Below are 13,426 nucleotides of genomic sequence, written 5' to 3' on the forward strand. Positions count from 1 at the left end.
CCCTTGAACATGAAGCTTTGTTCCCCCTGCAGTGGAACCTGCACAGGGTGTGGTATATCGGAAGCTGGAAACTTTTTGAGCTGGTCTAGGACATCACCACGTTTAACTCACATTGTTTCTATTTGAAATGAACTTTAACCCCACAACCCATTTCTAAATGCTCAGAAAACCTGTAATTCCAGTTAATAACATTCATCATCAGCTTTGCCATCATTTCCAGCTCTTTCTCTGCTCACCCAAAGCAGGAGCTACCCCATCAACCGGAAGGCATGGTGGCATTGGCCTTGGCTGGCTTGTTCCTTCTTCTGTCTGTGGGGACTGATTGCTCATCATATAGTGTTTCCTTAGTATGGATGAGCAGAAAGTCTGGTGTTTGTCACATTGAGTTGCCTCCAAGGTCAGCTATGATGCCTGGCTCCAACCCGTGCCCAGTGGTCTACCTGGTGCAGCACTGCTGGGCATCTGACCTCCCACTCCACAGCCCCCTTCATACATGCCGGGCATCCGGTTCTGGCATGTTTCAAAATTGGATGGAATCTGGTCCTTCTCTGCATTTCAGAAATTATTCCGTTTGAGCTGGGCCCCAAAGACTTTCCCTGCCATTTTCTTGGCTGCAAAACTGGAAAGGTCTGGGCATCTTTGTCCTTTGACTTAGAGACAAGGACGCGTCTTAGGAGTCTCACATGGTTTTGTCTCCCTGCTTACCCGACTTCTTAAATTAAAAAAGAAAACTCCATTGAAGGACTCTTTTTTTTTCCCTACCCTCCCATGCACTGTGTAGGTTCTGTCAGTTGACCCAGATGTTTGGTGTGTGAAAGGGAAGATTCTGGAGCTCATGTCTGCTCGGTCTTTTGGAGCCTTCATTCCTCTCTCCTGCCTCTCTCATTTTAGCAACATCATTCCAGGCCTGTAGAGGTAGAACTTTGACTTGGAGTGTTCCCTAAAAGTAAAGATTCAGCGCTTAAAAGAAAATGTTCTCTCTGAGTCCTCTAACCTGGTTTTCTCAGCTTGGCTGGGGATCCAGGAGGGTTCTGGATGGAGGTGCTGGTTCCCTTTTGTTCCTGAAACAAGATCCATATTGAAAAACGTGGTAGGAATCTTTTTTGGGTCAGCTTTCAATGTCTCTCTGTTGATTCCCCTCCCCTCTGGGTTTGGTTTACCCCTCTTGTTTGCTATGGTGCCATGTCCTGGTTACAAGTAAGAAGAGTCGCTTTCATAGAGTTATTTTGGGGTTTGGCCTTGGCCCAGGGTTTGACTCGGAAGACTTAAGAGCTGATACCATACCATTGGCTTCCCCTCCCCCTCCTGCTGCTGCTGCTGGGCTGAAACCAGGCCCTTGTTCTTCTTCGCTGCCTGCAGAGAACACGAAATACAGTTCAATATGGGAAATCAAGGGAATCCCAGATGGCAGTCTCCTGCATTCCTTCCTGCCTCAATGCATACCTTTTTCGGGGGGGCCTCGCTGTTATCATCCCCTTATCTCTGACAAGTTTCCCTCTCCTGACGCCCCAGTGTGCCGTTGTTACTCGTGATCATCGTGCACATACTTGCGCTTGGCCGCTGCAGTTTCGATTTGCCCTCTGTTTTGTGGTCCTGCTGCGGTCCACCGAGCATGCCCAGCCCAGTCGTGTGCATCTTGTAATTGCAACGGGACTCTGCTTGCAGCCTACTACTGTTTCTGTGGCGACTCCTCCGCCACTCCTGCCTGATCCTCCCCTGATAATCAAAGGTGTAGCCAGTGTTGGCAAGACTGAAGCAAATCATCCTGCGGCTCCTAACGTATGGACGCCCAAGTGCTTTATCCAGAAACAGACAACTTGTTTCTTGCTCTGCAACGAGCCCCTTGGATCAAATTCTCAAGCACCTGGGTTTTGTCCTGTGCCCAGTGGGTGCATCCTTAAAAACAACAACAACAAAAAAGGAGCCTGCCTTCCACACTGTAACCTCTTTGCCCTTCCCAGAGCTTGTCTTGCCCTCGGCTGTGTTTGCTAGACATTCTTTATTTCTGAGTTTGTATCTTAAAATATTACTGGAACTAAATGCTTTTAGTCCCTAAGGGACTTGAACTCACGTGAGCCCTCTGGCTCATGGCCTGCACCCCAGTTCTTCCAGCCCAGGGACGGTTACCAGGAAAATTATTCAACAGCATTCCTTTCTCTTCTTAATAATAAAGGAAACTGTCTTGTCTCTTAGAGTCACCTGCACATCCCAGGATCTCTTCTCTGACCGCAGTCCCCTCCCCCACCATACCCCTTTCTCTGTGCTTTTCCAGCCATGCTGCAGGTAACACTTGGGATCTCTCATTTCAGGGGAAGGTGTGGCAGGAGAGAAGGGGCAGTTGGTTGGCTCACTGGAGATGTGGGGTTTTTGGGTTTTGGTTTTCTGGCCAGGATATATAACTTTCAATTTTTTGTGTCTTCTTGGCTTCTGTTCACTTCCTTTAAACATTTTTCAAGTTGTACTATATACATTAGGGAAGAAATATCCTCAAGTGCTTTGCTTTAACTGTAAGAGGTAAAATGATTATGAGCGTCAGCTTCCACTGACCCATTTCACGTGTCGCTCATGTTTATCAGTCTCTGGTCTCTCACCCTTCCTGTCCGCCTCCTCTTCTCTCCGCCTCTAGGGATGAGAATGAGAGGATACCAAAGACATTTTTCAAAAAACCACCTTCATGAAAGAGAGCCAACACTGTGTGAACATTTAATTTCTGACATTAAAAAAAAAAAGGCAAAGATTAAGAAAGGGGCCGTTAAATATTTTTTGTTTCTAGTTCAGTGCAGGTCACGAAGCCTGTCAGAAAAAAGACCTTTTGGTATGTTGATTTGTAGAGTCAGGCAAGAGACGACTGTAAGCCCGCTGAAGCCCTGTTGGTACCAGTTGGGAGCTAATTTCCCAGCAGAGCTGCTGAATGCTTTGCAGATCATCCACTTACTCTGGTGGGGGAGAAAAAAGGCCTGAATCAGCCAAAACAATTGCACCAAATGCTGCTGCTTTTAATTTCTTAGAATGACCTTTTCTGTAGCCCTTCCCTTTTGCGAGGACACTGGTCCAGCTCAACGTCACCCGCCGCCTCCTACTTGGCTTCATTGTCTGAAGCGCGTGCATGTTTCACAAGGTAGTTCCTTCCCTTCTGTTGCCGCGTGTTTTTTGTACCCACTGTTCTTGTTATGTATTAACTACGAAAAAGGTGGAGGAGCTTGGGTTTTATGACATGCCAACTCCCCTCACCTCGCCTCTCCTCCACACACATACCATAATAACCACCGTGAATTGGGGAAGTTTTCTTTCAGCAGCCCTCAGACAAATCGGAACAGTGGTGGGGGTCGTAAGCACACCCTCGAGGCTGAGGGCAACATGCCCCAAATCCAGGACAGCCCGGCTTCCCGCACCTTCGAGCAGTTTCACTCTGCCTGGTTAGGAGGCCCTCTGCTGGAAGGGGGCTCCGTCCCATCAAGGAACCTATGGTTTCAAGACTGAAATGTCTTTGTTGGAACTTGCTTTGGAAGAGTCGCTTGTAGCTGCCACCTCAGAAAGAAAGTTTCTCTGTCCTTTCAGCGGGGGGTGGAGGGAGGGCCGTGGAAGGGGGTTCGTTGGCAGTTGAGTTCTACCAATGTTTTCTCAAGCCGAGACTGAGCTCCATTCATCCTCCTGCCCGTGTGTGTGGCTCCACCGCTCCCAGACGGGGCCCGCCAGGCAGCCCGAAGTCTGCATTGAGAACTTGATCCCCCTCATGTAACAATTAAATTTTAGTAAGTGAAATAAAAATGCTTTGGCACAAAAAAAAAAAAAAAAGAAAGAAAAAAAGGAAGAAAAAGGAGAGAGAAAAAGCAAGCCAGCGGGGAACAATACTTGTTTTATTTCAGTGTGAAGAGTCTTTGACAGCACCCCCGTTCCCCGCAGGCTATGAGAACTCTTGGGCCACTGCAGCCCTGCCCCAGGGACCCCGCAGCAGAGTGAGGCTGGGGGTGGAGGTTCTAATGTAAACAGTGACCCTGAAGGCCCGGAGTCAGCTCCCCCTTCTTTCTTCTGTCTCCCCTTCTCTCTCTCCCTCTCTGTCTCTCTGTCTCTGTCTCTCTCTGTCTGTCTCTGTCTCTGTCTGTCTCTGTCTCTGTCTGTCTCTGTCTCTGTCTCTGTCTCTCTCTCTGTCTTTGTCTCTCTCTCTCTCTGTCTCTCTCTCTCATCATCTCGCCGCCAGCCCCACCTCCCCAGACAGACGCACACAGAACACTGAACAACTTCAGGTTCAGGCCGGAGGAGAAGAAAGGTGCTTTGTGAAGGGAAGCAAAACATTCCTGGGGGAGGTGAGGGGCCCGGGGCCTGAATGGCCCTCAGTCTGCCGCACACCGCTGCTCCCTCTCCCCGCGCCCAGGAGGGAGGAGGGCCCAGCCCCCAGCCAGGAAGCTCTGGGCGTGGGCAGGGTTTGTGGGAATGATTTCATTGGAAAGGCCTGCGATATTTTTTCCCCTCCCGTGTGTGGTTCTTGGAGAAAGTTGGAGGTGGTGGTGATTTCAGCCGCCTTGGCCGCCTTGAGCAGTAGCCGAGCGGCTGACGCACCGGCCGGCCGCGCTTTGCCGGGCAGCCCCGCTCCGGGCTCCCGGCCTGGCCTGGGGGCGTCCTGGCCCACCTTCCTCTGCACACCTCTCCCTCCCCCTCGCTCCATCCTCTCCACAACCCGTCTGGGCCCTCAGCGCGCAGGGTTCTTTTTTGGTTTTTCTTCTTCTTTGAAGACTTTCGAGAGGAGCAGATGCCACCTAAGTCCCCACCGTATACTCTGCTAAGTGCTAAAATGTGGAAACCAGTCCTTGGCATTTTTATTTTTATCGATTGATTTATTTTTAAGCAGTGGCCTTTTTTTTTTAAACTTCTGTGTTCTGCTGTGTTTCTTGTGTTTAGTCTTCGAGTGCTCCCACTGACCATGACCCACTGGGCCCCCTCCCTCCTGGCTGGGGTAAGTACTGAATTCTCCTTCTGTGCTGATGCTTTGTTGTGCTCTGTCCTCTTTCCCTGCACATCTTCTCACTTCCCTGCCTCGGTTCCCCGTTTCTATTCTCTCCAGCACACCCTCTGGGGATACCCAGCTGGAGCAGTTGCAGGTGATGGAGCTGGAAGGTTGGGAAAGAAACTGAGTTCCCCTGCACCCCTATAGCACTCACCTGCCACAGCTGCAGGGGGGTGACCCTATGAGAGAAATCCCCCAGCAGCCTTGGGACTGTTGGGTTGTGGTGCTGACTTTCAAGGTGTCTCCTCAAGAATCCATCCTATTTGATGAAGGCATTTTGACACTGGCTGATTCCCAGATGCATTTGTTGTAGGTCCGTGGCTGTCTGCTTAGACACCTTACCAGACCTTTCTTTGCAGCTGAGATGTTGGAGGACTTCAGCCTGATTTTGACCTCAGCCGCCTTTTTATTTATGATAACGGCTGTGAAAGGGGCCAGAGGGGAACAGATAAGAGAGTTGAGTGAGGGCTGGTGATGTTATGGAAGTGTACTGTTGCTAGTTAATGATGTCGTCCTGGATTCTCCTTGTCACTGGAGAACTCCAAGTCCTTGGTGTGATTTGCCAATAATGAGTTAGAGGGATGCATAGCCATGACTTGGTGAGACGGTGTGCCTTATGGCTATTCTGGGAAGGAGTGGCCATGCACACAGGGGTCATGAGAGATGGCAGGACCCAGTGCATTCTGCAGCTCCGAGCTGGGTCGGGGTTTTGTTCAGCATGTACGACAGGAGTCCCTGGGAGCTGAAGAGGGCCGTTTTTGCAGGAATTGTTGTGGGTCAGGTTTAGTTTGTTTGTTAGGCCAGCAGAAGACAGCGAATGCTGGTTTGATGGTGTTCACAAATAGTATTAAAAAAGGCTGGGGTGTGCTCCCCAACAAAGACGAAGAAACTGACAATGATAGGAAAAGCATCACCTGGAAAAATGCAGCTTTTGAACTGGATCCTCTACATCTCTCCATACAGACACAACTACTCCCTGGTAGTAATTTACAGGGTTGCATCAACCCCTATGGCCCTGCAGGGTATCAGTTAGTCAATTACCACTGCATGCCAGGGCACTTGGAAAGGCCTCCAAGCCCTCCTAGAGGAAAAACTCAGATAGCGGGGCCTCCACACAGTTCTTGACTTTTCAGCGGGGTAATGCCTTAGGCACACAGCTGATCCACCCGGCTCCCTGAACTGATGAAAGGTCACTGTTCACTGTTGTCTCAGAGATTGACAGCAAGTCAAATGTGAGAGGGTCAAACATAGGATCCCTGGCTGGGCAGGGGAAGACTCATCCGATGAAATAAGAATCTGTAAGGCTATCTGGCAGACCCTGTGAACTAGAGCAGGGAACCCAGAATTGTTCCTGGATCTGTAGAGTCAAGTGGTTTATTTCTGTACCAGTTCTGCTAAACGGTGGTCACCAAGTAAGAGCAGCTTATAGGGTCTCAACAACAGCTCCTAGAAGCCAGGTGTGAAATATTTGAGATGGGAATAGGAGCCATGGTCGGAGTCAGTGCTGTTTACAAATGATCAGGAGAACACACCAGACCGTAATGATACGAAACTGAGAGGAGAAGAACATCTGGCCGAGGGCCAGGGAACCTTCCTGATCAAATCCTTTGGGCTTTGTGTTAGCTTCCCCAGGGCTGTGGCAGGGTCATCTCCCCCGGGGGAGTTAAGATGGAACCGAAAGTATAGCAAAACCAAAGGAGAGTTGCATTTAGTGCAACCCTGCTGCCAAGTCTCCTGTGCTCAGTCCTGGGTCCCTTTCTGCTCCTGTAGGAGAGATCCCACATTTTCCCTGAGCACCGACCCAGGGGTCAGAGCACCTGAGGTTTAAGATCCACATCTTCTCAGCTGCTCTGACCCTGGGCATGTGACTGAATGCTCCCGAGTCCATTTCTTCCTAAATGGGGTCAAGCTAGATGTCACCTAAGGACTTTCCCAGCTCCCAGACTACGACCTTGCATGCAGCAAGGTGGTTCCAGTGGGCCATGGAAGGCCTCCACGCAGCAACAAGGGCACTTCCCGGCTGGACAGATCCACCCGCCTCGGCTTTGGCCCTTGGGAGAGGACACGCGGGAGGATCTAGTTCAAAGCAGAAGCTTCCGGGCTGGGAGCAGCTCCTTCTTCCCCTCAGAACCCTGTCGGGAAGCCGGTCTTCTGTGGGACGGTCCCACAGGCTGTTCTGATGTGATGGTAGCTCTGTAGCAATCCCAGTCACCTTCTTTTCTTTCTTTCAAGTCTCTTGTTTTTGAAATTTCCATCAAGTAGTGGATACCAGGTAAGTCAGACAGAGACCAGGACCATGGGTTGATACTGTGAACATTGCAGCCTGCTACTCAAGGGGAGGGGGCTGGGCTCCCTAGTTCTGCATCTATTTCAGCTTTTGGTTTCCCTGTAGCTTCTGGAACTGATGATTTTTATTTCTTTAATTTCTCCCTGTCATCGTAAAAGAGGGAGGGCCATGAGCATTGTTTGTTTTCAGGACAGAAACAGGTTTGAAAGCCCAGGAACTTTGAGCTGGGAAAGGTGACGCTCTTGGTTTCGGAGTCTTGCTCCAGTCTTGCCTGCCATCCACCTGGAGCTAATGGGCGCCCCTTTCAATCCCTCTTAAAGACCAGAATCACCAGCTGGAGTTGAGTTTGCCCCTGGAGCCCAGAGTTTCTCCCTCAAACAACTCAGCGCCATTGTTAGTACACCAGTAAAAGGGCAGCAGGATCAGTGCTGTCCAGAGAATAGAAAGTATGTCTGAGCTCCCCAAACACGGCCCCATCTCAAAGCACACACTTAGGTGTAAGACCAGGATGGCACTGTAGGTGCCCACAACCCCAGGGGTCTCTTGGCATGTGTGCAACATAGAGGTTTTGCTGCGATGTAGGAGTTTGAGAACAAAACTTTGCCTTTAAGCAGGGGGGTACATAGGCCCTGTGGTGCAGAGCGCTGATCAGAGAGGGATGAAGGAAAATGCAGCCACCCCACAGTGACCCTGCCTGTGGGACAGGGGCACCTGGGTCGGCTGCATCCAGTGGATGGAGGGGCTGCAGAACCAGAGAGCAGCCGTGATGGACGGGGGTGGGGGGCCAGGATCCTGGGGAGGCTGGACTGTGCCTCCACTTTGCACACAGCTGGATGCAATTATGCCTCTGGTTTCAGCTGGGCTGCCCCCTCTCCATGTTCTCCCCTCCGTGTTGCCACACCGCCCCCTTGCCTCCAGCAAATCAACCAACCGAAGATGGTGTTTGATCTGGAGTTGAAAATGTGTATATCCCTCCCCTACTCCCCAATAGGGAAAGATTCTCTTTGTCCTCTTTGCCAGTGACAGATGTGAGTGAACCAGGCTCGCGCTGGTTAAACTTCTCTAACAGGTTAGGAACAGGGGTAGAAATTCAGACCCAGCACCCAGGAGGTGGGAGCCAGAGGGGAGAGGACATGGGCTCAAGACGTCTCAATCTGAGAGTCCGCTTTTCCTTCTTCTCCCCTGACAGAGAAGAGACAGGACAACGGACGGGTGTATTACGTGAACCATAACACACGCACTACCCAGTGGGAGGACCCTCGGACCCAGGGGTAAGGACTCAGGCCGGGAGGGGTCTGGGCTGGGCCCTGTGCACCTCCAGTACTGGCCCGGTGGCCTTGGACTGCATTTGTCCTCCACGGACGATGTTCTGGGAACTTTGGCCACACACAGGTGCCCTGAGACCCTCATGATATGATGTTGGCCCAGTGAGAGCTTGAAAGTGGCGCCTTAAGTTGGCCTTCCTCATGGATACAGAGTGGCCTGGCTGGCAGGTGCTGCTGGTCTCTGTGCCAGTTGTGCAGGATGCCGATCATGTGATTTCAGAAGGGTTGAGAGCCCTGCCCCAACACTGTCAACGCCCCACCCCCCAGAAGCTAGTCTGGGATGGAGTACTGGGTGCCTTGTGATTGCTGGTGCCTGCTCAGGCCATGGCCATCCACCCAGGGCTGGTTCTTTGCCACAGTAGGACAGTAGATGACCTCTCTCTGCTGCAGAACCATCCTCAGGACTTGGGTATTGCCAAGCACATTTCCTCAAGGCCCACCCTCAAGGGCTGTGCAGGGCCTGGGTAAAAACAGAGAGAAAGCAGCACTTCAGGGACCCCAGCCTCCTTAGCATGGAGGCCCAGAAGGTGAGGCCAGCCCTTAACCACTCTCTTCCCATGTTTCCAGGATGATCCAGGAACCAGCTCTGCCCCCAGGGTGGGAGATGAAGTACACCAGCGAGGGGGTGCGTTACTTCGTGGACCACAATACCCGCACCACCACCTTTAAGGATCCTCGCCCAGGGTTTGAGTCTGGGTAAGGACTTTGCACAGGTGACATCACTCTTAGCACAGGCCTGGTATAGCTGCTCTTACTGCCCTCTAGTGGCCAGTTTTGATGTCACACTAGTGGGGATATGGAGAGAAGGGGCTACTCTATTTACTCAGAATAACACTGGTGGTCTTTCTCTAAAAGCAAGAGGTCTGGCTTTCTTTTTTAAAAATAAATTTATTTATTTATTTATTTATGGCTGCGTTGGGTCTTCATTGCTGCACGCGGGCTTTCTCTAGTTGCGGCGAGCGGGGGCTACTCTGTTGTGGAGCACGGGCTCTAGGTGCACAGGCTTCAGTAGTTGTGGCACGTGGGCTCAGTAGTTGTGGCTTGCAGGCTCTGGAGCGCAGGCTCAGTAGTTGTGGCGCACGGGCTTAGTTGCTCTGTGGCATGTGGGATCTTCCTGGACCAGAGCTCGAACCCGTGTCCCCTGCCTTGGCAGGCGGATTCTTAACCACTGCGCCACGACGGAAGTCCCTCTGGCTTTATTTCTAATTTTTCTTTTTAATCTTCAAATCTTCAGAAGGTCTTAATGGCAGTCACTTTCTTTCTTTTACACCTTACTTTACTCGTCTTTAACATAGCATCAGCTTTCCTTAGGACTAACAAGATGCGTTGCTAATTTTTGAGAAATCACATGGATTCCAGAACATCTTTGCTCTTCCCAGGACGAAGCAAGGTTCCCCTGGTGCCTATGACCGAAGTTTTCGGTGGAAGTATCACCAGTTCCGTTTCCTCTGCCATGTGAGTTCTGGTACTGGGACCTCCCCTGGAGATTGGGGTTGTAGAGTTATTTCAGCACAATTTTCTAGCCCAGCAGCAGGCGTTGGAATGCCTGTGTCTTAGGTGGGAGCAGGTCACTTGTCTCACCTCGAGCAGTTTTGTGACGTTATCTCTAGGAAGCCAGCCAAGTTCTCTCCCCAAGCCCAGGGGGATGGGGAAGCCTGTTCAGACAGACAGGTGACCAGACTGAATAGTTACCACCAAGACCCCAATTTGAGGTTTGTTTTTTCCTTTTCTTATCAGTCAAATGCTCTCCCCAGCCATGTGAAGATCAGCGTTTCCAGGCAGACACTTTTTGAGGATTCTTTCCAACAGGTTAGAGAATAACCACCGTGTCTAAGACCAGGGGCAGGCAGGAGGTCCCCTCCCGCTACCCTGTCTTCTATCATGTAGCCTGTTAAGCCCACATGGTAGAGTTCTCAAGGCGTGGGCCTTGGTGACCGGTATCTGCCACAGAGCAGGCCTGGGAGTCCCCTGTCCCCCACCCCCCAGCCTGCCATGGAAGGGAGAGTGGCAGGCTGGCCACGATCTTCTGTCTCCCCAGATCATGAACATGAAGCCCTACGACCTGCGCCGCCGGCTCTACATCATCATGCGCGGCGAGGAGGGCCTGGACTATGGAGGCATTGCCAGGTGAGTTGGGAGCCCCGGAAGGCTGCGCTGCACCCCGCTTCCCCAGGCTACAGGGCCCACGCCCAGAAAGCTGTCTGCTTCTTGCTCAGAGTGTTGCCAGATCTCTCCTGCATCTTCAGGAGTGGGCAGGGGTGTGGCCAGTCCGAAGGGGCGCTGGAGCTGGGTCTGGGGGTCCCCTGCTGGGCTAGGTATTAATCCTTTAGTTTTTGGGTCATGGGGAGGCTAGGGGCCTTCTGGGGGAGGGGCTCGGGACAATGGCTCTTTACCAACAAACCTGTCATTATTTCCGGCTACACCAGTGTCAGTAGCTAAATATCGGTGTTAAGTGGTTGTCCAGTAGAATCGACCCTGGGCTTCACTTCGTCTTGAGGCAGCTGGGGCGTGTTAAGTCGGCTGTCTTGGTGTATACCTGGCATGAATAAGCTGTGTCACAATCCAAAGGGCATCGATCAGTACTCAGCTGCGTGTCATGTGCACAGGGTCAATAAATTAAAATAGCTAATATAACCCTAAAAAGAGCTCAAAGCATTGTCTTGCCCTTACCCCAGCCCACCTACAAAAGTTAACAGACTGGCAACATGTTGCCTTGGACGATGGGGCACAGGGCCCCAGCAGAGAGAAGGAGCATCTTGGCCTGCGGTGACTGCTCAGCTTGCGGACCTCTCATGGTGTGGGGACGTCTTCTCACTTGGTGTTGGGTTAACTTGCTTCTGGTCCTCTGTGTGCTGGTGGCGTTGCCCTCTGTGTTGGCACCCACGGATCGATTGCTCTTTTTTCCGTGGTGACCGTGGTGACCTCCTCTCTAGGCTCTGCTTGGTGGTGTGGCTCCCGCCCCGTGTGTGTCTGTCTCTCTGTGTCCTGCCAGTGGTTTTACCCTATGGTAGGTTACGTCATGCTGTTCTACCACAGGGTAGAACCACGGACAGGATACCGGGGCACCCTCTGCATCGAAGGACTCCTCATCTGCCTGGCCACAAACAGCCCAGCAGCCAGGGACTGGCCCCCTTGGGACGTCCCCCTGCTGGTTTAGCTCAAGCCCCAGAGGACTCTGAATTCTGGCTTGAGGCTTGTACCTAGGGAGCAAAGAGATGCGAAGGCATGGGCATTGGTTCAGATGAATGCGTGGACATATGGGGAAGGGTGCGGTTGATGGGGTCTGGGGTGAGGGGATGGCAGAGTACAAGGGCAGTGAGATACCTGCGTGGTAGCTGGGGGGAGTGAAATGTAGACACTGCATTGGTTACAGAGTTTTCATGCAGAAGGAGTTAGGAACGTATTACCTTGTATTCACATTATGCTGCCTACTCAGGTAGGGTGGAAGCAGCGTGGCTGCTGTTCAAATAGCACCTTTGCAAGATTTAGAAAAAGATGCCCTTTGTCAAGACACTTCTGTGTTGGAATATGGCCGAGATATACTGGCTTTATCAGAAAAAAGGCAGCTTGACTGCTATTCGCAGGAAAATTGTTGTGATAAATGTACAAATCTATGATACTGTAACATCGTGTCGTTGTGCAGTGCACAGCCTACACAACTGTGCATAGTGGCTCAGGGTGCAAGGAGCTCCTTTGCCATTAGGCGCTCTGGATAACAGATGGAAAGTCCTGGAATGCAGCACCTGGAGCCAACATGCTGGCACGCAGGTTTTCCTGAGCATCATCGTCAAGTGCAGTTGTTCTGGTTCACACTAGGTCTGACCCTGCCCCATTCACTGACCAGCTGTTCACAGAGGTTAGCCCAGGTGCTGATCCCAGTGGGGCTGCCTCCCCAGGACGCATGTCTCCAGACTAGGTGAAACAGGACAGCACAGGAGAGTCGCACCTCCACAACAGGTGTGCAGGGAGGGATCCATTAGTTCCGTTTTTCTCTTCTCCCACAGAGAGTGGTTTTTCCTCCTGTCCCACGAGGTGCTCAACCCCATGTACTGTTTATTTGAATACGCCGGGAAGAACAATTACTGCCTGCAGATCAACCCCGCCTCCTCCATCAACCCCGACCACCTCACCTACTTCCGCTTTATTGGCAGATTCATTGCCATGGTAAGATTCGCCCTCCAGGGAGGGCGGCGACCCTATACACCACCAGCAGCCGCTGCAGCCTGACGCCCCCCTCTCTGAGCCCCACCCTCGTCCTTTTACAGAACTACTCACTAAAGATGCAAAAAGCTAGCGAGAGTTCTGGAAATAGTTCAGAGCTCTCTCAGTGGCCACCCCAGGGTGCTGAGAAGGTTTTCGTGTTGACTTGTGTAGGATTTGTCAAGCGAAAGCCCAGGGTCCCTGGATCAAAGTCTTCACTTAACATTCAGCGCTTGCCCTGTTGAGGGTGGGGCATGACGGGCACAGCCCACCTGCTGCCTGTCTCTGGGTGTTGCCACAAGCTGGGTGGCAGCGTTTGGGAATGTCCGACTGAGACTCAGGCCTTCTGGAAGGGGATTTGGAATCTACACTAGCTGAGAATAGAACCCTAGTAGACCGGTTGGTGCAAGATGTAGGAGGCATCTGTCAGGAGGAGGGCAAAGTAGGGAAGGGGGAGTTAGGTATTTGTATTTATGTAGAAATAGGAGCACAGTGTGAATATTGTTGAGTGTCCTGTTGAGTGTCTCACGAGCATCAAGAACCAGGATGGAGACGGGAGCCCGTGAGGGCCACGGTCCCGCTGCCGCATTTGGTAGTTTGAGAGGTTTCACT

The 13,426-nt window shown here is 51.7% G+C and overlaps 1 protein-coding gene across 3 annotated transcripts in view; it reads left to right on the forward strand.

Moving 5' to 3' along the window:
* The window catches only part of WWP2 (WW domain containing E3 ubiquitin protein ligase 2), a 145,190-nt gene that overhangs the window by 125,254 nt on the left and 6,510 nt on the right, over positions 1-13,426 (forward strand). For 2 of the 3 annotated variants that reach the window (XM_060000151.1, XM_060000152.1), the window contains exons 11-17: positions 4,897-4,951; positions 8,479-8,560; positions 9,182-9,310; positions 9,994-10,069; positions 10,352-10,423; positions 10,653-10,741; positions 12,619-12,778. In XM_060000151.1, coding sequence (XP_059856134.1) covers positions 4,897-4,951; positions 8,479-8,560; positions 9,182-9,310; positions 9,994-10,069; positions 10,352-10,423; positions 10,653-10,741; positions 12,619-12,778 — 663 coding nt within the window. Of the gene's footprint in view, positions 1-4,525; positions 4,792-4,896; positions 4,952-8,478; positions 8,561-9,181; positions 9,311-9,993; positions 10,070-10,351; positions 10,424-10,652; positions 10,742-12,618; positions 12,779-13,426 lie in introns of those variants that run through there. The other variant, XM_060000153.1, reaches the window with a different exon arrangement.

This window comes from Delphinus delphis, chromosome 20, assembly GCF_949987515.2.
Source record: "Delphinus delphis chromosome 20, mDelDel1.2, whole genome shotgun sequence".
NCBI lineage: Eukaryota > Metazoa > Chordata > Mammalia > Artiodactyla > Delphinidae > Delphinus > Delphinus delphis.